The 25,052-nt window shown below is 45.7% G+C and overlaps 1 protein-coding gene and 1 long non-coding RNA gene across 4 annotated transcripts in view; one reads left to right on the plus strand and one right to left on the minus strand.

The window, feature by feature from the left end:
* Positions 1-320: 320 nt before the first annotated feature.
* NEGR1 (neuronal growth regulator 1) overlaps positions 321-25,052 on the minus strand; it is a 160,629-nt gene continuing 135,897 nt past the window's right edge. For 2 of the 3 annotated variants that reach the window (XM_015870907.3, XM_085512456.1), the window contains one exon: positions 321-3,976. In XM_015870907.3, the coding sequence (XP_015726393.2) occupies positions 3,852-3,976 (125 nt within the window). In that variant the 3' untranslated portion in view covers positions 321-3,851. Of the gene's footprint in view, positions 3,977-22,933; positions 22,976-25,052 lie in introns of all 3 variants that reach the window. The other variant, XM_032446132.2, reaches the window with a different exon arrangement.
* On the plus strand, positions 8,677-10,090 carry LOC116653745 (uncharacterized). Its single transcript, XR_004308131.2, has 2 exons — positions 8,677-9,135; positions 9,765-10,090. It is a non-coding gene; the product is annotated as an uncharacterized LOC116653745 (long non-coding RNA).

Genomic DNA, 25,052 nt, shown 5'->3' on the forward strand with positions numbered 1-25,052 from the left:
GTGCCTGATGGTGGCACAACAGGCTGCTCACTGCTAGGGCTAGAGCTAAAGCTTCACCCCTTTCCTAAACTTCCTCACATACATCAGATGATGACAGAACTTGGAAATTCATTAAAGTTCTTTGAAAAGAAATCAATTTTTCCTTTTCTCCCCTCCCCCCCCCCCCCCCCCCTTTTATTTTTTTGTTAAATTTTTATAATTATTTCTTGAAGAAATGAAATCTCCCATGGCAGGCTATGAAATATGGATTATTTACCTCCAGATTGGGCACAAATCTGGTCCAGCCTTGGAAGCAAGCACACACTTGAGTCTTTAAGGCATATTGTTCACCCATGTAAATATGTATTTTGGTATACACATTCTTTATAACACACCTACGTGGAACAAGAAGAGATTCTGGTAGGCGTAACATTTACCACAGTTGGTCTAGAATGCTAACTTTGAAAATGTGCAAAGCAGCAGCTTCTCGTGGGGATGGAGTTTAACACCCCTCTATCTTAAAAAACAGCACAGTTTCTAACAAAAATATATATATTGAAAAGTTTAAAAAAAGCCGTCTAGCAATGATGGATACACTTCCTGCCAAGTTACAAACCTCGAGAAACAGCATTTGTTCCTCAGTTACAAGTTTGGTTCTGCAGCAGAATGATGTCCTGATCTGCAACACTACTATCTGAGCATTGCTGCTTCTGCTCACGCCGCTGATGCAATGGTAATTAGCAGCCCTGAGTTATCACATGAGTGGGAGCTCACAGCACTTCAGACCTCGGAGTTTCCAATGTGGACAGGGACCTTAATATATGTATTCAGTGGTACTGCTCGGAGCTACGCCGTTTATTTGTCACTTTTTAAAGGTGGGAATAAATAGAATATGATTCGACCAACAGAGATGAACAGTAATGGTCAGCCATTCCCAGAAGCACAGAACATACCGTCCGACCTGAAGCAAACACACCCCACAGACTACAGAGTGAACGGGCTCTGCCCAGTGCTGTGGCTTTCAGATTGCAGCAGCCCGCACAGCCCATGCTGGAAGGATGTCCCAGCAAGTCCCAGACTGCACTATTAGGTTTACCAAACAGAACAGATTAACCACAGAGCTGAGGTTCTTTATGGGATCGATGCTGCCTAAGGCTCTGATCCTGCCAGAACCTGAGCTTCTTTCCATGTATCATATCTTTCAAGGCAGAAGCATGAAGCCAAGCACTCGCGCCTCATGTTGGCTGCACACCACGCAGCACAGTGCTGGCACTGGGGCACACAGGGCTGTGAGCCCACGCACTCCAAGCACATGGCTCCGCTCAGTGCTCACACACCTCCTCTGTCTGACAAACTGCTACCGGCACCCAAAAAAGTTCATGGGCTTTTTTCCTTTTTGGAACTGACAACAACAACGTACCCACAAATTTAAGGGAGAATTGATGGGACTGAACGCCTCGTCCACATAACCCAGTGGTTCTACATTTGCCAACAACCAATACTTCCTTTTCTTCACATTTAATAAAGCTGCCTTTCATTCCATTCTGCTGCTGGGGTTGTTCCAGATGTCAGGAATCACCAAAATAACATCATAATGGAAATGCCCAATTGGACCCAGCCCCAGCACAGTCCCGTCTCACGTTCACACGAGGAGCAGCAGGTGAGCTGGGTTACACACCCCCCTCTGCCTTCTTCACAAGACTGCCCTGTCGTGATGTCTTCTGCTGCACCACTGTTTCCAACGATCAGATTCTAAAATATGGCACTTTAAAGCTGCAATACAAGGGAGAGCAGAAAGAGCTGCATGTAGTGGAATTTGAGTTGGCTCTAATCCGTTTCCTTCAGCAGGGAATGTGATCGTGTTATTCAATGCTTCACAGAAATGCCACACTTCTGAAAATGGCCACTGCTCAGCACACAGCTGCAAACGACGTGATAGAAATAGCACAACCTGTCACCGAGCACAAGCAGACCTAGGACACTTTATTGCCATATTTTGGAGTCAACACGTTTCACTTTGCGCATCTGGGCTCATCAGTAACTGCAACAGCTTCACTGCACATTGTGCCTGAGCTTTAGCATGGGGCAGCACACAGCGAGACCAACCAAACTCAGAATTTGCCTTTTCAGAAACAGGGGCATTTGGAACTGCTGTGTATGTACAGCGCCCATCTGGTATTGCTCAGCACGAGCCTTACTGGTAGGAGAGAGAATGCACTACTTATATAATGGTTTTGTTATTCACGTCATTGGCTGTTGTTTTTTTAAGCACATCAGCATCTACTGGGGATCAACAGGAGATGTTGTGTTCTAAGGCTGCTGGACTCAGCCCTGTCCCAGCAACTTACAAGGATGGCGTTTTTAAACTCAGCCATCAACTGCAGCAACACTTTGCACTGACGTAGTATGGGGCTGCTTAGAAAAAAACGGTGATGTCAGGTGCTCTTTTGAAACTTGATCCTTCGTTGAGTTTAATGAGAACCTTATTTTGCTAGACTGCAGTGCTAGGAGATCGTGCACGATGGCCGAGCCGCTGTGGTAAGCTATCTGTACAGAGTGTGTACATCAGGAATGCAGACCTGCCTGTGGATGCATCATTGATGGCAGCATGCACTTCAATACGGTTATTGGAGCAACCTCGTTTTAATATATATCTGTATTTTATATATATATCTGTATATATATAAAATTTGCTTGATATTTCATGTATTTTCAGATATCTAATACTTAAAAGCATCCTTTATCATTGCTAAATTAGCCAAACCAGTACAAAATTAAGTGCAAGAAAAATACCAATTTGCATCGCATTTTTGCCAGTAATACAAAAGGGATGATTCAGCTTCTCACATTTACAACCCATTAGGAATTCTGATTTAGAACAACTACGGGAAACCTTCTTACATTCAAGAGATGTCTCAAAATAATTTGCTTTCTCTTTTTTAATGGGGAAACTCATTCTTAGCGCAGATTGTCCACCACTTAGAAGGGGGAAAATTAAAGAGGGACCGGTGCTATCCTCGTCTGATTGCCTAAGAATATACTTCTGAAGCAGTCCCATAACCCACTGGAGATGGGAGAGGAGGCGTTCTCCCTAACCAATAGCACCTTCGTCCTCAGGTAGAGATTGGTTATGCTCAAAAGGATGCTGTAGCGTTTCCCAAAGCACATTCCAGATTTGTTGGAGAGGAAGAGGAAAACAGTGTTTTATGAAGGCACACCCATGCTGAATTTGCAGGAAAAAGGAAGAAACCAAAAAGCAGTACTGCACAACGCAGTTATAATACAAGGCTCATTCTTGGAACCTGAATATCATGCTGGAAGAAAACCTAGATATGTGTAATGTTCCCAAGAAATATTTTGAAGGCAATATTCTTTGATTATTTTTTTTTTAATCAAAAAAAAGAAAAAAAGAAAAGTTCCTGTGTACATGTGGAGAAAATGTAATTTAAGAAGGGAACTGAACGTTGTATTGCAGCCTTAAAGAAGCCCATTTTACTGCAATATTCTCCTTTTTTTTTTTTTTTTTTTCTGTTTTGTAAACTACGGCCTGCAGTTCAGCAGACCATGACTGAATGCTTTCGAAAACTTGTAGATTACAAACATGAAATCACAATTAATACCCTCTAAAAGTAACTTCAGAGCTTTCACGTCTTAAAAAAGGACAATGTGTACTGCTTCACAAGGTAATGCAGCTAATCAAAAAGGGAGTAGAATTAAAGTATTTACATAATGAGCAATTCTACAGAAGGCGACCATCCCCACGCAAGCACTGCTGATTATATCCCACGCTGCTTTTAACAAACTCTACCAGATCAGATCCAGTCATCAGCACTTTCAGAGAATCCTTAAAAGCCTTTTAGGGTTCTTTACACTCAGTGCAGAATGATGTTCTTCAGGTAGAATATGCTGGTGAGGGAGGACAGTGTCAACACAAGGTACCAGCAGGAGAACAGGACCTCGGCGTCCCCGGTGATCCCATACTGCGCCGTACTGGGAGCTGCGGAGAGAACAGAAAGGGGTTAAGGGGCCATTCCTACCCTCAGGTCCCAAATGCTTACAATTCATCCTTCTACAACAACATCAGAGCAGGGAAAGCATCCATCTGAAAACAGGAGAGATGCAGCAGAGGTGGCCAAGCCCTCCAGCAGCAGTGCTGGTGCTGGCCGTGTCACAGAGCACAGCCCATGATTCATGCCAACACTCCAAAATGTGAGCACTTAACATCAGATGAGTGCTTCACGTTTAAACATCTGAATAATTTATCAGTTTGTAAGTTACTAAGCATTAAAATCTCCACTAATACCAACGAGAGGGGAATATATTTAGTTCTGTTGGACAACAACATGTTTTCTGCTTAACTTTCGGAGTCAAAGCTTGAACATTCTGCTTAACCAAAGAGATGCATATTTATTGTCAAACCATTTGAAGAGAATGTATTTACTTGCTCTAATAGGAAGCCTCTCTCAAATCCCTAATTAAATATTGCAGTGAATGCATGCACACAGAGTCAAGAAATGTGTTGAGCTGTGAGACAACGGCGTGCAGCTGCTGCTGGCCCTCCAAGCAGCAAGGAAGGAGGCTCGAGCAGGAACCATTGCTTTTGCTCTTGCAAAATCCTACAGGGATGATGGGGAAACCCCCACCCAGTTGGAAGCACCAGCATTAGTGAGAGGGGGCCAGACACAAGGTGAGCACCAGAGGTGTGCAGTGGAGATGCAGGGGGAATGGGGCTCATGAGGCCCCAACACCAGCTGCCACCACAGTGCTGAATGCTGATAACAGTGTTTGCTTTTGATACTGTGTCGCTACAGCCTGTTCCAAAACACAGAAGGGTGCCACCTGCACACGCAGACGGGTTGTGTAGGTGACACTCAGGTCTGAGCTGCAGTATCTGTTGACTCATCAGCACTCCACCTCCTTCACAGAGTCACAAAAGCATGAAACATCCCAAGGTGGAAGAGCTGAGAACACCATGGAGGGATTTCTGGGCCTTGTTTATGTTATGGAGTTAAAATGACCCACAGTCTGCTGGGACAGTGATGGGAAATTGCCTATGGGTGCTGAACTGCAGCAATAGAGCCAACATGGTGCCCGTAACAGCAGCACACAAAGAAACAACACTGTGACCAAATTCATTCTAGACGTTAGAGCTTCCACTTCTGTTCCTTCAACGACTTCCAGCCATGAGTAACTACAGGGCCTGGCACTCCCCTCCCTTCTCATTAAAAAGGAGCTTTCCCTGACAAACCAGCATGACAAATCAACATTTAATGCATTGGAAAAGGCAAGCCAGCAAACTCAAGCATAATGTAGGTGGTATTTCGTTTTAGCATATTAAAAGAGTTTCCCCAAGTAAAGATAATTTGAATTTCAGTGGCTTTAAAAGCCGGTGGAAAATTATGTAAATCTGATTTGCCGCATATGAACCATCACTATGTTTGTAAAGCTTATTAAATCAGAGCTGCATTGTTTCAGTACAAAGGTGCTAGGTGAATTAACGGGGAAAGATACGGCTACTTGTGTCAATAACAGGAAAAGCTGTGGCTCTCAAAGCTGGTTGACCTGAGGATCACAAAATCATTTGAGCTGGAAGGAGACCACTAAAGGCCATCTGGTCCCACTCCCTGCAATGAACAGGGACACCCACAGCTCCACCAGATGCTCAGAGCCCCATCCCTGACCTTGGGTGTCTGCAGCGATGGGGCATGACTTGATGTGAAAGAAACCTGAAAGAGGAGGATGCCCAGACATGAGTATGGGGATGGACTCCAAGCCACCGTACGAGGATGGTGCTTCCAGAGAGCCCCGTGCCACCTCCCCAGCCCCAAACCACCTCCACCCATGTGCTCTGCTTTCCCTAACTCAGCAATTACTCCATGTAAACCTGAGGTTTGCCACACTTAGCAGTTGTGGAAGTGTTTGAGTGCACTCTCGGCACAGATAGGATTATACTCAGACATCTCTCCTGGTAGTGAATATAAAGGAGCAAAGTAATGCTATATCAGTATCTCTAATTAATACAAGAGATTAGGAAAAGTACTGTGCTGAAATGTGTAAACCAACATTTGCTAACACCCAGGGCTGCATTAACCAGGAATAATTACAAGCTCTAATGCTGAAACTGGTAGACAAAAGCACGGACCTCTTTAGGGTGTCTGAATAAGCAAGAGTAATTCTGTTAAATGGATTATGCAGAGAGACGTTAATAAGCATTTCAGTTAACTATATTCAGGTTAATGATTTATTATAGGAAAGCCTTAATAGTTTGTATGCAAGATCTAAAACACACAGAAAAGGAAGCGATAAACTAACTCAAGGTCAAAGCAGTGAGGAGAAGATGAAGACTGGGTTGTCAGAACTGTCTGTTGCAAGAGAAGATGGAGAGACTGCAGCACCTGAGTGCTCACCAGAGTCCCACTGTCACATCTCCAAGCACACTGATACATGAAGGCAGCCTAGGACAGACGGCTGTGGACAAACCATCTACAAAGGCTGCATGAGAACGCAATGGATTGAGGGTAGGGAGACCCTGAGGAGCCCAGCCCTGGGATGGGACAGCCTGGCCCATGTGCAGCCACAGACCCAGCAGGACACCCACTGTGTGGTGCAAAATTCACTTGTTCAGTTAAATTGATAAATCTGAACCTTTTGTGGTTGTAAATGGGAATACAGAGAATCTGAGATAATTGCTCTGTGGAAGTAGAAAACAATTATTTGCTACATTAAAGTATTAAAGCTTAGCATGGTGAACACTTGAGATAAATATGCCATCAGCAACGCTGAAGAGAAACACTGCCCTGTGTGTGTTTGCACATATCTCAGCATATGCACTGAAAATAAGAACAAATTATTCCCTGCTCAGCCATTAAGACCTCCTTTGTGCCATGCTCTGTATCTGATTACGAACTGGCAGGCTACGCTGGTTCAGACAGAAATAGCGTGTCTATAGGGTTAAAGCCACAGGGCACTTAGCTCAGCCTCCAGCACCAGAACTGCTCCACCCTGGGCATCCAGGTTTCCCCTGCACGTGCAGAGCCATTCCCCATCCTCCCAAACACACACCTACAGGTAACTCATGCTAAACGTTGTCAGCAGCAATGTACCAATCTAAACACAGCTCAATAATATACACAGCAACGTAGACTGTAAGTCAGATGGCTTTTGTCTTTGTGTCAGTGCAATGGAGCGTGCCTGACATGCTTTGCAGTTGTCAGGACCAGCACTGGCAGGTGAGCACTCAGCATCTGTGTGCTATTAAAGGCCCAGAAAGTGGAGTTTTGGCTGAGGGAGGCTGAGAAGCGCCTGCAGAAGGCTGCTAATTGTCCTGATTCCGGATCACAAATAACCCTCTGGAGCAAAAGTACTTCCAAAATCAGCCAAAAAGAAAATTTCCTAATAGATTTTGGGTTAATTCAAAGCTTTTGCATGACTGCAGCATTATTTTTCCATTGCACGTCTGTGCCCTGCCAAGGCAGTGAGCAGGGCTGTGTCAGTGCCCTGCTGGGACAGCAGGCAGACCCCAGCAATGTGACAGCTGAGGGCACAGTGCACGTCCCTGCAGTGTTGGGGACATGCCCTGGCTGTCAGTGTGGGCCTCCCATTGGGCCAGACACACATCCCTTTGGTTATTCAACCTTTACATGTTTACAATGGACTCCGATAACTCAGGAAAAATGGGGCAGTGGTGGCTGGGAGAGGCTCACCAGCAGCAGCCCAAGTACATGAGCCTGCATTTATGGTAACCAGTGCAAATAATGGATCCCCCCATACTGCTGGCTGCCCGGCTGTTTCTTCAAGTGAATGTCTTTGGGTACTGCACCACCAGAACTGCAGGGCCCAGACAGAGCAGGACCATGCAAACCCTGCAGATATTACTGACATGCTTTTGGTGTAACGTCAAAAACAGAAATGTTTTTACACCCTGATAAGCTGTTATATACGCTGTTATATGCAGTATATCTTTAAGGGAGTTCCATTTAGACACAGATGGATTTGATCATATCAAACAAAAACCTTCCATTAAATAACACAAAGGAAAGAAGTCCTGCTAATACACTAATAGGATAAATGCAGCAGGCTCTGAACACAGACTGCCACAGTGTTTAGCAAGATAAAACAGTACAGCCCCAACTCACCCGATTTCTGCTGCAAGCAATATTTCATAATACCAAGAAGTATTTATGAGGAAAATTACTGTGACTGGGTAGAATAAAACTTGGCTTTATATATCATCCTTTATACTCAAGTTATCTCAGATTTCTTTCCATGGAAGAAATGTGCAGTCATATCAGAGCAAATAAAGTGTCTTTTAAGAACCTGAGAATTCCTGATTTATATCAGCCTCAAAGGTCAGAGACTGCTTTTGGCACAGAGGAAACAGCAGCGGCAGCACAGGGATGAGCCCATACCACCAGGACCCCATGTGGTCCCCACCAGGGGACATGGGGACTGTAGACATCCCAGCGCTTTGCTTGGGGGTACAGCAGGGTTAGCAGTCATAGAATCATTAAGGCTGGAAAAGAGCTGTGAGATCATCTAGTCCAACCTCTATCAACCAGTTGGTAGCACTGAGCCAATGTCTCGCTGCCTTCCAAGAAGGAGCCCAACCGTATGGCTCAGAAGCAGGAACAAGTCCTAAATCCCATCCCCCATGTCCTCCAGCACAGGCACCTGGTCTGTCCCAGGTTGAGCCAAGCTGGGATCTGAATGCAACATCTGCATGAGAAAGAGCTGCAAGCATTGCAGAATTCAGGTCAGACTTAGCCAGTAACCTGACCAAAAACCAACCAGTTTAATAAGGCCTCTCCAAGCGGCTCTTTAACAAAAATAGCCAACTGCATGTTTGCAGGGAGAACAAGACTTGACTCTGTGACAAGTCCTTGGAAAAGCATCTGTGATTGCAGTGAATCATCAGTGCTGTGTTGCTACAAAAGGACAAATATTCCCTGTGATGTGTACATACAAGTGTGAGCTTTGCTGTGGGGCTGCTGCTCCACTCCAGGGCAGCGTGTGGTGGGATGGCTGCCTTCGTGGACAGGCAGACAACAGCCTGAGAGCACCGAGAGCCACTCAGCCATGAGGAATGCCAGACAGCAGGCCAGCCTAAAGCCCAAGGAGACAGAGTGCTACTGGGACACAAGGATTGCTCAGGAGAAGGTAAGGAAGTCACATTCCCTGGTTTGTGGCAGCAGGACTGGGCTGCAGCTGGGGGGGCAGGAGGAACAACTGAGAAAAACAGCACTGGGTTGCATGAGGGATCTGGAGCACTGCAGGCTTTTAAGAACAGTGAGGATAAATATCTGCTAAAAATGATGCTGTGTGCACAGCTGCTGTCAGCCATAGGAGGAGAACCTTCTGGGCATCCTTTTTTTTTGTTGATTTTTTTTTTTTTTACAAAAACACCCAGGAATGCATCACAGTTAGAGAGTAGGCAGGTTTTGTAGAACCTGAGATACAACACAACAGGAGGACAGGCAGAACAGGGGGCAGCAGGTAGTGCAGGGCAGCACAGCCCAGCCTGCAGTGGGGCAGTGCATGGAGCTCCCCTCCCCTGCCCAGGAATTGCCTCCAGGTTCTCCCTTATGCCTTGAGGACATGCCCATTCCATGCAGGATGTGCAGAACACTTTAAACAGGTCTTTAATTCTCACAGAAAAACAAACACTGCTGTAGAATCTGCAATTAACCTCTCAGCTTATCGCATCCAGCCCTGCTACTGCCCAGATTTGTGATGTCCCTCATTTATACTTCCAGATGTCTTACAAGCCGTCCCTTTCCTTCCACCAGGAGCAAAGAGCAGAAGGTTTCTCCCCCAGGAAGGAGCCCTGTGTTCCTGGGTGCGTTCAGCCTCAGCCATCTGACACTGCCTGGCTCCTGCAGCCCTCCTCATGGGCTGCCATCATCCCCAGCTCTCCTTCCCCTCCCTCTCTTCACAGAGCAGGAACAACAACAGATTCAAACACTTGACATAAACTTGCAGTTCTAACCCATTTCTTGGTGGGATCGGATTTTGAAGGGCTATAATTATCAGCAATGCTCCCGTATTGGAGCTATGAATAAGCCAAAGGGCTCTATTGTTTCTACAGCTTGAAATAATCCCCAGCTTCCACTTCCTTTGAGTCTGCCAGGCTTTTCTCACCTTCAGAAGTGCTAAAAATAATTTACCCAAGGTGTTATAAAAAAAGTTATATATGTATATATATATGGATATTATTTCCTGTTCTATTTCAGCAGTAATCTCTTTGGTAAGGTTATCGTCAGTGACTCAAATAACTTTGCCTTCAAACAAAAGTTATTGCTTAGCCCAAAGGCCAAGTGAGCACCTTCTGGAATCAGATCCACTCTGCCTCTTCGGAGCACATATGAGAAAAGTTGAATAAATACAAGTCTAATACAGTTTGATAGTCATTTTCATATGATCTGACACTGCATATTAATGAGCTGGAAACACCAGCTAGGATTTTATTAGTGATACGCAACGCGATGGAAAGTGCAGCAAGAACAGCATAGCAGCAAAGCCCCAGGCTGCAGCAAGAGATGGCTTGCTCCAATGCAATAGCAGTAGGAACAGAAATAAAGAAAAGAAGCTGCTTACCCTTGGAAGGCCTCAGATAGGCAGGGACATCCAGTGAGATGCCCTCACCTCCACTACCAGCCCTTAAAAGATGACTGGGAAGAGATGGATCCTGGCTCCAGCCCTTCCAGTCATTCAGGTGCCTTGCGCTGCATTGCATTGCATTGCATGCACCTGAGCTCCCCTGGGCTGGCCCTGCCTTCTCACCAGGTGCTCCATCACTGCTTCAAGCCCTGACTTAGCATTTCTGCTATAGTGATACAAGGCCAATTTAATAAAAATAGTCCATCAAACAATGACAATTCTATCTGTCTCCACATTCCAGCAGAAGCTGGGGCTAGCAAACCACAGCCTGGGATGCAGGCATGGCACAATGCCAGACCACTCGCATACAATTGCATTGTACTGCAACAAGAATGAGATCAGTGTGATCAGGCTGATGGGTGGCAATTCAGTTCAGTGCTGGGCAGCTCTGGGCCATTGGCACCCCAGGGTTCCTGGCCTTGTGCTCACTGCAATGTGAGAGAGAAAGGAAAAAGGAGGCATCATGAGGAGAAATACTGGTTTCACTATCAAGGCATTCCTGTGAATGCCTGAATCCTGGTGAACTTCCTGGCTAAAAAAGCAGAACTCCTTGAATTGAGAATTGGACTGATTATTTTGGAATGTCTTGATACAGACTCATGCAAACAGAATAGCAAGACATAAAGCAGCCTAGCAGCAGAAAAATAATTGAATAGCACCAGTGAGCTCAGCAAAGGCACCAAACGCAGCTTGGGTTTGACTCTGCTACAAGAAAGATGGTTGGACTGGGATGATTTTTAATTACGGTGTATTTTCAGCTGTCATCCAGAAGACAGATGTGCAGCTCCCAGAATGTCATTATTGCCTCTGATTTGGGGAACAATGCTGCTTTTGGTGCTTATGCATGCAAAACCTCACATTCCGAGTTAAGTAAAAAGCGGTGCTTCTGTTGAGAATGATGAAATCACTTTCAGATCAGTTCTGTAAATGAGCCATCTACTAAAGCCCTCTGTTAATTGAAAATCCTTCCTTGTAACTGATACCAGAACTAATTCCATCGAGCCTATTTATGCACAATCTTAATACACCAGGCAATTATAGGCCCCATTTACTGTAGCCCTGTGTGACGTATACAGCTACGTAACCCTGGAGCACAGTGACTAAATATGGGTATCACATTTGTTTCCCAAATTTTGCTTGTAGAAAGATGACTTTTTGTTTGCCTGGAGCACAAAGTACGCGCTGTCTCTGAAGCACATATCGATGCTAATTCTTCTAGTTATTATCTTTCTGTTTGAAACTTTCCCCTTCGTTTGTTTTGTGATGGCACAAGGCTGTGGTTTGCCATCAGCAGTGCTGGGAGTGCACATCCCCGTGTCACCTGTGACACAGCCATGGTAAAAAAACCAAAAGGATTTTTGAGTCCAGCCCATTTTGTTTTAAATGGAAGATGTGGAATAACAACAACTGTAGAAGCAGAGTGGGATGGCGATAGAAAGGGATCATTCAAAGGGAACAAATTAGTCGCAGTTTCCTGCTGTTGTGCAGTGTTCTGCTCATGGTGCTGGTTTCAGTGTGTAGGGATGGGGCTGCCCTCCTAGCCATGTGTCTGCAGCACACAACTGGCCTCAGCTTTATCATCTGTAGTGAAAATAACCAATGAAAGCAATCATTACCTTAGTTTAAGGTGCCTCATCCCTGCAGGCATTCAAGGCCAGGCTGGATGTGGCTGTGGGCAGCCTGCTCTGCTGCTGGGTGACCCTGCACACAGCAGGGGGTTGGAACCAGATGAGCACTGTGGGCCTTTTGAACCCAGGCCATTCTGTGATTCTATGATATGACTCTATGAAATAGGAAAGAATACACTGAGGGTATAGACCTCACATCTAGAGCAGGCTGATGGAGGGTTCTGCATGGAAATGCAGTATTAAATGGAGGAGATTTGTTCACAGTCTTCCACTGAATGTGTCAAACGCAGCTTTGGAGAAGATTATACTGAGACAACAACCAAAAAAAAAGCACTGGGGAAAGCACTGGCGCAAGCAAACCCGCTGCCTCTCGCTACTCCCCACACCTGCACTATGGTCCCTGATGTGGGGCACCCAGCTCCCATCCACACAAGGTCTGGAAAGGTTTCCAGTTCAGCCTGGCCAAGAGTCACTGCTGCCCGTATCAGATAACCACGCTCACATCATGCCAGGCGGGCGGCTGCTGGGTTGGCTGCAAGGGATCGAGTTTGAAGAATTGGCTCAGCTCAGAAGAGTGATGTTCTGACAGCAGCTGTGGGGTTACAAAGCCAAGACACAGACGTACGAGTTGTTCCAGAAATAACACCTCCGGTGTGCACTACCAGGTACTCACACTTGGAATTCTGACAGCCTACAATAACTGCTTCCCTGACAATGTTCCCTTCATTTGTAAGTGTCACATTTAAGAAAAGTAAAAGCATTTTAATGCGACAGAAAAACTTGGCATGAGAGCTAATTACTTTAATTCGATAGATTTCTCTTTGGTTCATCTGCATACTTGACAATTATTTATGACTTCCATCAGCAATTAAGGGCTGAGTCTTACGCTGAAATATTGTAAATAGCTCTGAAGACTTTTGCTGATCCTTCTAACTTTCCTTCAGAGGAGATGAATTTATTATTAGAAGATAATATGTAAAATATTTGTACTTCTGACCTCCTGTAAAACATCCCTCCTGCATTTTAAATGATTGGTTGTCACCATTGCTTTCCTCGAAATGAAGCGAGACGCTGTAAATAAGAGCTTGAATTAAGCAGTGTATTAAATCTACGCATTCGGTGGCAACCTTTGATACTCCTCATATATCTCCGTTGGTTCTGCTGCATTCAGCTTTGCCATATAACATTGTGAATTATAACTTTTTTACACTGAACTTTGCAGTTTCTGGCCAATTTGAACATCATTCTTCTGCTCTTGACAAAGGATATTATGTTAGCAGGTTAGCGCGTGGTTTCTTGCCTTTTTGGTGGCTTTGTATAGGAAAGGGACTTTTTTTGCTGGAGGAGCTGACAAGCTTTGAGCAGATCCTCCATGGGGGAAGCTGTCAGATGGTTTCCCAGTGTTTGTTTTCAGTCCAGCTATTCTGCTGGATTTCTCAAGAACTTCCCTGCCATTTCTCCTGGCCGTCTTTCCTCACCATGCCCTGGTTATACAGGCACATTAAAAACCAGTTGAACTCATGGCAGCCTGCTGGAGCACAGCTATTGACAGTCTATTCATCATCAGTAGCACTCTCACAGAGCCATAGTGGTCACAAGGGACCTCAAATGCTGCGACAGATGAAAGAAGTTGTAAAGCCAAAGTGTTTAAACCCTAATTCTACAAGAGTTTGAACACAGCTCTACCTCCAGCGACAATTGACCAGATCAGTATTATCTCCTGAGTGCATCCTGTCTGTCAGTACTGCTTAATCTTCTTTGTAATGAGGATACCTTAAGTAGAAGGACACTGGATAAGTCATATACATAAAAGAGATCTACAGCTTGCTGGCATGTGAAATTCTTCTAATACGTATTTTTATGGAACTACCGGCACATTATGTGCTTGGCAGCATAAATAAAAGAACGTGTTACCCTGGCAATTTCACATTTACTACATTAGTTAGTAAATGCAACGGCCACCCGTACTCTCCTACAATAAAAACTGCTGAGCCTTTTCATGAAAGATGATTGCAATTTCCACCGGTCTGTATATGCAATAAAGAACCATAACTCATCAAAAGTTGAGCTATTTGCTCTTAAGATAGAAGGCCATTTTTCTCAAGCACTTGACACCGCATTAACTATTCATGAAAGTTGAGTGTTCAAACACCGCCTAAGTAAAATTGTTTCTACTTTTCAACTTGATTGAGGTCTTTTCTGAGCTAGACTACACAGCAGCCAGCAAAAGGACTCGTAACGCATGAGAAATGCGGAGACTGTCCAGGTACTGCAGCTGTGAGCTATTGATCTGCTGGAAAGCCTGGTTCCTCCTCCAGAATTGATTCATGATAACTGCCTCCATTTGGGTCAAACAGTATTTAACCGCTTGTAAATTTTAATTAAATGATTTGTCACTTTGAACATATGGTTTGTCATCTTGCAGCCAAGCGATGTGTCTTTATCAGAGAATGACTCAAGGGGAAGGCATTCGTCTCCCCTGTCACTTCACCCCCATTAAGACAATTTGCTGCTGTGCAGCACGTGGGGCTGCAGGAGCAGCCTGCGAGCCGGCCACCTCCTACCATACAACCCACATCTCCCTTTTGTCTTTAGCATATGTTTAACTCTACACACTGCAAAGCCTTCTGCTGCACCACACAGCAAAGCACTTAGCAAAGTTCCTTTCAACAACAATCTTTCTCTGTTTCCCATGCATAGATCACACCCGCACTTATTCAGCTGCCCAGGTATCTCTGTACCCACAGGGTGCTGCTTCTAGGAGCAGAAACCTGCTGGCTGGCTCCAGAAGGAATGTTTTATTTTAATGGTTTCTTTGTGGCAGTGTAACTCACCCTGCTGCCGGTGTGACTGGATATGGAAACTTGGTTTCAATTAATTTGAGCTCTCTTCAGTGTGCGCATGTTACACGACACTGCTGTAAGCATATGAATTTCATGCACATCCCCCTCTCTCTGAGATAAGGTTTAATCCTTCGAGGCAGACAACCTCTTGTTTGTGCAGGGACACAAGCTGTTGCTTTAAAGCTGCTGCTTTAATTCCTTTATTTAAAGCTGCTGCTTTAATTCTGGGGTCCACCATCTGTGAGCTGAAGACTTAGAAAACATCCCGTAAAGTCCAGACACACAAAAAAAGGGCAGGAACTGCTTATCACAGAGTCAAATTCTGCTTCTTTTCATTAATGTGAATCTCATGATAAGAAGTGTATCTCTTGAAAACAGCACGCTAGCAGGCCACAGACACATCCACATCTACTTTGTGCTTATTATTGCTTTTTTTCTCACTACACAGTAATACACTAATACAGTGGTAGATGGAAAGAGCATTTGCTGACGTTAGCATGAGCACGGTGAGCAAAGAGCTGCTGGTGCCCATTCCTGGGTCAGCAGGCTGGGACTGAGCAGCGTGACTACAGACACAGCTCAGGGGCATGGGGGACAGCCTGGGCTCTAACCAACAGGGCCCTGCAGCCCTGGGCCCCCACAGGCCCTGCCCTCCAGGTGCTGCTGCTTCCCAGGCTGCAGTTCTGCTGCCAGAGGTGGATTTGGCATCCAGAGGCTTTCCAGGCACCTGCCTTTCCCACCTGCTCTTCAGCTTAATCCAGAGGATTTGGGAAGCATTATGGCTCAGCTCTGCGTGTTATTATGCAGAAGAGAGAGGAAAAAAACCAAAACCAAACAGTTGAGATTTTTCAAAGCTGACTGGGAGCTTTAGGAATAAAACTCCTGTTAAGGCTGAAAGCTTTGAAAATCTGCCTGTTAGCATAATGTCTGGGACAGGGCTGTGCCTCTGGCAGCCCCTTCCCCACCTGGTATCCCACCGCGCCAGCAGTGATGCTCAGCCACCACTCCCTGCACTGTGAGCCTGTGTTGCAAAGGCTTGACTCCAACTGCACTTTGAAGCAGAAAATTAAAGCACCAAAAAGGTTCTTCATCACCCTCGCGTTGCAGGTGAGCTGCAGCTCAGCTCTTTGCATAGTGGGGCATTTTCAGGTAACAAGCCACTGTGCTGTGCATCCCCTTCGGTCCATGGGAAAGCGGCACAGGATGCCAGAAATCTTCCCAGTCTGCCAATGGGCACTTTCCCTCTGCCATTGATTTTGGCACTAAGTCAGGATTGCAAAAGGCAGCACGTGGCACCGGGCAGGAATGCCAGGATCCTCCCAGAGAGTTACAGATATCGTATGTAGGAAAAAATCAATGGAGAAATGATGTATGCTGCTCTGTGGGCAGTAATAAAGGCAGGCAGGGATGAAAGAAAGTGTTCCATATTTTGCTTCCCCTGACCTCCCTGGGAATTAAGGGTGCCTTCAGAGGCACAGCTCCATGTGCACGCCCTAAGCCATGCCTTTCCAAAGAGCTCTGCTTTCAGGGAGACAGAGGTGGGCCTGCAGTCATTTCAAAGGGCTCCTGATATTATTGGAGACACACGCTCCACACAGAACCCATTATTCTTCCAAACTGTACCGCACATAAGCTTTAAGCTGCGAAAATTCATGTTGCTACAAAATGAACCTTCCTCACATCTCAGTGAGACCTGAGTAGCAATAATCTGCATTTACCAGACGGAGGGTTTCTACCTCTTTGTCAAACACATCTCCTCCTTCATCTACAATGAAACACTATAGTGCGAGGCCACAGGTATGGAAACCTAACAAACAGTATTGCAGGCACTGCCTACACCCAGAACGTCTCTATAACCCGAGTGCTTTGCTATAACAATTTACTGCAGACTATTCAAATTACGTGCTGTTTTCCTATTATAAAATCCATACCCTGCTCATTCAAGTGAACACGCTCTTGATCTTTCAAAGCGGAGTTGTTCTCTGAATTGCCTCAGTCTGGCAGAAAACTGATTCAGTGTGGTCTTATACACCATGCCTGTTGAATAAGGAGGCTGAATGGCAGGCAATCGCCGCAGTTGCAATCAGAGATATTAAGGAGGATACATTCTATCAATAGTTTCGTGAAGAGATGCAGCCTTATTATTTGGAATGTGATTTAGAGAGAAATGCACACTGAGAGACAGACCCTGACAATGAGAGAGTTGCACATATAGGAACAGACTGTACAAACCACAGAAACAACTACAAGGTTAATTTTCCTTGTGAACCTCATTGGATCAGGGGAGTAGCACACAATAAATAGGGCGTGAGAGGTTTCCTCCCACTTCTACAGGAGTTCCTAAATGGACACAGGGTTCCTGTGAAGACCTGCTACTCAAAGATAGAAACTCCTGGTGTTACTGTGGTCACACTGAGTGCTGCCCTGTACCTGTGAAAGGAGATTGCCATTTTTCAGAATTCACATCGTAAGCTCTCATTAGCACCTGAGCTTGGGAAGAAGCAAAGGTCACAGTGCTGCAGGGCACCATGCAACTGGTTTGTGTACATAATATGACCTCTGCAGGTGAGGCACTGAGCCCTGGGCAGTCCCGAGCACAGTCTCTGTTCTGTTTATCACACAGCTTCACCAGTGGGTCACCCTGTGTGCATCCACCAGAGGCACCTCACTGTGCCTGGGCTGCCCAGCCCATGTCCCATGGGAGGAAGGTCATCACCTATTGTGGAGTTCTGCACAAAAGCCAAGGCTAAAACCAGGATGGCACCACTCTGGGAGCAGTGACAGCTCATGATAAACCAGTCTGTGTTTTACTATTCAAAGCTGCTGAGTAAGTCTTCTATGACTGCACTCCTTGAAGGTCATGGTGTGGCCCAAATACCATGTTTGTTTTTCCCTGTGATTTTTTTTATTCAACACAGAAGATGCTATTAGAAGAAAAAACTGCATCATAGCATCTTCCTCAGGATACCTGATTGGCTGCTTAGGATTTCACGTGGAAACTGTAGAGAAGGACCCAACTTCTTAAAGATCAGTTTGGTAGAGCAGGTCCTGTGGCTGGTATTTAGTAAGGAAAGATAAAGCAGCAGCTATGTCTTCAGTCATTGGGTTCAGAGTAAGGAAGTGGCTGATCCTGTTATCTCTGGGTGCGGGTTTTCATCCAGCAGAGCTGGAGATCTTACTGGCAACTGCATCAAAATGTCCATGTTGCACAGATAGTCCAAACGCAGCTGCCAAGAAACTGCAGTTTCCATTTGGAGAATTTCAGACAGGGAGAAGACAAGAAAAGCAGCACAGCCTGGGATGAGGCTGGATGGAAGCCAGGATCTTTTTTCCCCACTCAAAACTCAATAGTCCTGCATGTGAATTTCTGTAAAACTGACATATTCGTGGAGTTTTCAAATGAGTATTTTCTGACAAGTCCCCTCCCCCCTCCCCCCCCAGCCTCCCTCCTGCAACAGCCCAGAGCTGTCAGCCCCCTCCCAGCCAGCTGGAGCCTTTTTGATATTCTGGGCAGTTGGGACCCTCCCTGAAGCTATATATATGCAGTTATCTGTACATTTTAAAGTTCTACACATGGCTACACATCTCATCTAGATGGATATATGCATATTTATTCCTCTGTGAATTACTGTAGCCAGCCAATTCCGGCTGATAAACCTTCTCATAAAACATACCCTGTGTGATAAATAAAAACAAAGACTGCTCTCTTTGTGCTAATGAATCACATTCTGGAATCCCCTGCTTCCCTTCGCTTGTTCACAACATGTCTGTATATGTGGGTTCTTCTGAAGCAGCCTTACTGCTTCGCAGTGTCACAGCTCAGCCTGGGAGACCCACACTTGCATCACTGTGCCTTTCCAGTGCAGCCCTGCAGATGGGTGATGCTGCGAGAGTGAAATTGCAGACCAGACCTGAGAGCCACCAAACAGACAGCCCTGGTTTTTCCCCTGCCAGGCAAACACAGACCATCCTCCCAGCATCTCCTGGGCAACATGGACGCAGACAGCTGTGGGTCCCTGCCTGCCTTGCACACTCTCTGACCCTTTCACATTCTGCAGGCATCATTTCACAGATGTCCCTGCACGGCTCTCCTGGCACTTCACAGAGTGATGCCTGGTTCAAGTGGGATGTCTCAACAAAATTCTCAACATATCCCATACCACAATACTCGAGCACCCCCCACTACTGCATGAGGCTCCACTGAGCATCACAACTGCTCCACCACCACTGTGGGTGCTGCTTTTTGGGGGAGCTATTTAAGTATTTAAGGTTTCACCCCTTGGCAGAAGGCAACAGGCAGAGTAACATCACCAGAAATCTCTCACATTTTACATCCAGGTTTAGCAAACAAGGAATCAACAGGCTAACAATGACCTATTTCCAATCCTATTTCTCAGCTGATAGAAAGTAGCCCTTCTGATATGAAATGACACATCTACTCAGCAAGCACTGAGCAGTGCGCTTCTTCTGCAACGATGCAGATGTAAAATATGGGAGAATGCTGTGGAGAGCACACTGTGAGTAGCCTGAAAGGTGTATTTTACTTAAACAGAAATGCTTCCCTAATTCCACAGTTTGTGAGAATGCAGCTTTCACAGAACATTTCCGAGATGTGAGTCCACCCATTTGTAACAGCAGTAAATACAGTGCTGGTAAGGCAGCAATTTCCCACAGTGCACCCAGCATGTAATGCAAAGCATTCCTGACTGAACAATGTGCTGCTCTGATGCTCAGTCCTGCAGCAACACGGTGCTGCACAACATGGGCCAAACACACACACACCGATTCCTTCTGACAGAGAAAACTCTGCTGAATTTCCCACCTGGCTGCTGTTCTGGAATGCAACACAATTGGACAACATACTGCAGACATGAAGCTTTTCAACAATTAGGGAATAGGATTAACACACTGACCTTTTTTCCCTGTAAAGCTCATTTACCTTTCCAATGCCCACCTCTCAATGCAAGTTTCAGTAGCCCTACACATCTTTCTCTATCCCTAAAGTGGAACCACAGAATGGCGTTCTGCAGCTACCCCTGTAAGGTGACTCGGAAGGGGCACTGCTCAGCCTTCCGCCTGCCAGCTTGGGGTTATTCATGGGGCAGCAAAGCAGCCAACAGCTTTTGAACAAGCACACATCTGTTTCTAACGCAGGCTAGAAGTTAAACCTGCAATGAGCTGGGATCTGTTATCCCAGGTTATCCCAGAACCTTGAGTGTTTCCATACACGTTGAGTTTTTGAGAGAAATTCTGCAGATGGGGAATGGCTGCTCTGGCCACCTGCCCTCATGCAGGACTCTCTAGCATGTCATGCACAGTGCTTTTATCATGTAAAGATACAACTAACAGTGAGAAATGGTGCCATGAAGGCTGAGATTCAGAGTCCAACTCCATAGATCTTCCATAGGCAAATCATTTATTGATTAAAGCAGGAACTGCAACTTCATGAGAACAGAAAAGAAAAATAGGGGAGCTGACATATTTCCTATTAAAAAACAGAGCATGCTTGAAAGCAGGGATTATTTTGGCATTCTGGCATATTAAAACACATTAGATATGCAGGGAGGTAGATCAGGGAGAAGTAACCCAAGTTCAAGGAGCCATCCAGCCTGCCCAGAGAGCTCACTTAAACACAGCTTTTGTTCTTGAGAATATTAAATAACCCACAGCCCTCTCTCTCTCCAAGCCCAATTTATATAAAAGCACCTTATAACGTGTGAAATCATTAATCAAAGGAGATTTCTCAATTATTCTCTCTGACCTGTCACCGTTACTTATTTAGTCGGCGTTAAGAATTCAGCAGCATCTTCAAAAGCTTCTCCAGACACCACCTGTGAACTAATTACACTAAAGGATGGGGGATCTGGAACGAACCGCAGCTCCTGGCGGTGGCTGACAAAAGAGATAACAACTGTGGCCCCAATCTTTTGACTTCTGCAGCTAATTTGGTGCACATTTCTGAAAGGAAAAGTAAACTCCCACATGTCCCAGAGGTGGAAGGCACAGTGTGTAACCACAGCTCCCAAACACAACTGGAACAGTTTGAAGCTCATTCTCTGGGCAGAAAGGGATCTTTAGGGATTTTTCTTTCAACACAATGGTTTTGATGGGCAACTATTGAAAGACATTTTGAGGCTGCTGTCACGGGGCTTACAAACAGCTGGAAGATGTCACAAAACTTCTGTGATAGAACTTCATACGCATATCTTGGAAATCATTTCTAACAACAGAAGTTTTTACAATGGCTGTCATTACTCAATAATTATCTGGAATATGAGAAGGAGAATTAGCTGGGAGAAAGGTCTGTGATGCTTCCATTACTCCACACTGCAGCCTTCCCCACTCTCAGCCAACTCAAAGAAAAGCATTACTCCCGAATAATAGCATTACTGACACCATCTTCCAGTTCCGCAAGATGGAATATGGCAAGGTAGGAAATGATTCCAGTGTTCAACAGTTACAGCTCTTATCTCATTGCAGTCATCACACAGAGCGTTCTGTGCCACCATCCGCCCCCTGCCATCCTGCAGCACACACAGACTCACGTTCTGACACTGGAAACTCTTCAGTTGCCTCTGCAGTTGTAGTGCCAGCACTGTTGCTATCTGGATATTTACCAGACTTAAATTAGGTACGGGGAATATCACAGCAACCTTTCACTACATAAGGCAAGCAGCACAGCTCAATGGCAGTGCCACTGCTGACACCGTGCTGATTTCTGGGAGCAGAGTGATATCCTGATTGGGAGCTTCTCTTTCACCTCTTGCTGGTGACCTCAGAGTCCTTCCCTCAGCCCTTTCAAGGCAGATCAGCTCATGTAGCTCCATACCATCACAGCCCACCTTCTTCTGAAGTTTTCCTCCATTACATTGGAAATTTCACATTCTTAATTTCACTCTGTACTTCAAATACAGATCTCTTGATCACATGCTCTCATAATAAAGACAGGGATTGATATAAGAGGATGACATCTTTTTCACCCCCATCTTCCTTCTGCTCCCCAGTGCCTGAGCACTGCACACCTTACCCCACTGTGCACAGGGAAATCACATTCCCCTGGCTGGTCTGATGCTGCAGTCACATCCTGGGAATACATTTAACACAGGAACGGGAAGCAGAGCAGAGCATGTGAGATTTGTGACTTACCCAGCCCAGAACCTTTGGGAAATGGTCGGCAATACTCTTCCAGCAGTTAGGGAGCTTTGGGCAGCCCCTGCCTCCCTGTGCTGGGCTGACCAGCACTACCCGTGTGCTGCCAGGGCAAATGGAAGCCCCAAGAACACAAGGAGCTCCCACGCACAGCCAGGACCTCCTGCAGTTGGTCAAGCACAAGGGCAGGATTTGCAACTCATTGGGAACACCTTCTGGGACCCTATAGCAAGAGAGGGTCTCACAGCAGCGACCCAGAGCCATCCTATGGGCCATTCAGCAGCAATACAACAACATATAAGCCTCAAACAAACGTGCACAATCACAGAAAGAACAGCCAGGTTATCACAAAAACACCACAACAACAACACACGTGGCTGCATTGCCCTGTGCACATCTACTGCACGGCCCTGGGGCAGAGAAGGAATGGGAGAGGGAGTGCAGGGATGTGAAGAGGAAAAGGTTTCTCAGCAGGGGAAACATAAGAACAGAACAAAACACAGGAGTGTGGAGGAAAGACAAATCAATGGATGCACAGAGACAGAAAGGAGACAGCCCGGCACTACCACAACAGAACTGCCCGTTATCAATCCCTGCTATTGATATGGCAATGCACCAGTCCCGCTTCCTGGAGAAAAAGTACCCAAACATACTCTGTGAATGTATGTGGATACTGACCTGGGCTTGAGACAGGACTAGAGGTAGTAGGCTCAATTATTTCTACAAAAAGGGAAAAGGAAGAAAGAAAAAAGGAAAAAAAAGAACATTTGGGCATTAATCACACATGGAAGACAAATACAGAATGAGACAGCAAACAGTCATGCAACAGACACAAACGACGACTTATTCACACAGCTGGTGGCCATGGCAGCATGCAGGCCGTGTCTGCCCAGTGCACACCATGCCTGTCCAGTGCACACCATGCCTGCCCAACACTTCCTTCCCGTGCCCACAGTGTGCAACGTGAGGGCTCCAGATGTGCACATGTCTGCTTGTCCTCTTTGCACAGCTGCCCTTGGAGCTCCCCAGCTCAGCCACATTTCTCCTGGGAAATACTGAAGCCTGCCTGGAAAAAGGTTTTTTTCTGCTCCATTTATCGAAGGTAGTTTCTTATGATGAATATAAGCACAGTTAACAATGTTGAACAAAGGCTGTTTTTAAGGAATAGTCTGGTGCTTTAGTGAACGCTTAAAAATGCTCATCTTCTAAGTTATTGTACTCTTTCCACAATAAAACATTGATCAGAAACACTGAAGGCATTTAGGAGATGTTTACTTCACCTGGGGCAACCACGACAGGCAATGGGAAAAGTTAACAAGGGGCCAAAGCTCTCCAGCATTCAGCTTAATGAAACAATCATCTGTGGATTCTGTTATAATTGTACTTTAGAATTCATTATTCCGTGCCCTTTTATTAGCTATGTATAGCGTTATGCAAAATGAAATACCAGTCCCAGTCAATCTCACACAGAAGCAAGCTACCACTTCAATGCCGCAATTCAATAACCGTAATGAAAAAGATTTAACGAAATTACCAAGCTCCAAAGATCATTGACCATATTTTGACAGTAACAAGGAACTAATGGAACCAGAAGCCAGCAGCTCTGAGCACACGCTCCATGCTCACCCAGTTTTGCTTTTTCTCCCCAGCAAACACTTTCTGGCTTAATATGATGCCCAAACAATTCTAAGCGCAGTAACTGATGGACATGGTCCCCCAAAAATATTGTACAGTTTCCTGACCAAATTACCAACTTGAATAATTCTGCTCATACAGATGATCATTTATGATCTTAAAAACATTTATTTGCCTCCTTGATCAGTGCTGCCAATACATCCAAATCACTTATAAAATATTGCACAGGCACCAAACAATCACAAAGATACAGGTGATTACAGTGAGAGCGGGGCTGGCCTCTTCTCATTGGTGACAGGACCAAGGGAGGTTTAGGTTGGATATCAGGACAAACTTCCTTACAGGAAGAGTTGTTAAGCACTGGAATGGGCTGTGCAGGGAGGTGGTCGAGTCCCCATCCCTGGATGTGCTTAAAGACTGTTTGGATGTGGTGCTCAGGGATGGGACGTGATTTAGCAGAGGGTTGTTAGAGTTCGGGCAGTACAGTTGGGTTGCAGTTGGACTTGGTGATCTTTAAGGTCTTTTCAAACCTGAGGAATTTTATGATTCAGTGATTTAAATAAGGATGCACGGTGATGTCTGATGAGCTCCACTGATTCCAGCAATGTCTCATTCTCCACACGAACCCAGGGGCTCTGTTACTTGGCTCAGAGAGAAGGCTGTGCAGCCCTACCCGCAGGTTGGAGTTGACTTGCCTAACCCCAGTTCTGCCTTCTCGGCAGCAAACTTGCTGTCTTGCTTTTTGTTCCTTGAATTATGGATGAATGCTCAAAATGCATTTTGGCACAAGCTGAGGTTTAGGACCCAGGAAGAACCCAGAGGCCTCGTCCCAGGGCTCACAGCGCTGCAGGAGACGGAGGGTAGGAGCAGCAGCAGTGACTGTGGAGCTTCTGCTGCCTCTCAGCACTTCAAGGAAGCTCAAGGCCGGGCAGCTCCTCACTGCTGGAGACCAACACACACATTCACAGAAGCACCTTGCTATTTTAAAACACAATATTTGTACAAGCCGGGACCAAACCCAGCATGCAGCCACACTGCTGTGGTTGGACTTGGTGATCTTACTGGTCTTTTCCAACCTTAACTATTCCACATCCCTGCAAAGTGTGGCACTTCAGAGCAGCACAATGCCACAATGCCCCGGCCAGCAGCAGCTCCTTGGGAT

This window comes from Coturnix japonica, chromosome 11, assembly GCF_054131305.1.
Source record: "Coturnix japonica strain WE chromosome 11, WE-NBRP24, whole genome shotgun sequence".
In the NCBI taxonomy this organism is placed as follows: domain Eukaryota; kingdom Metazoa; phylum Chordata; class Aves; order Galliformes; family Phasianidae; genus Coturnix; species Coturnix japonica.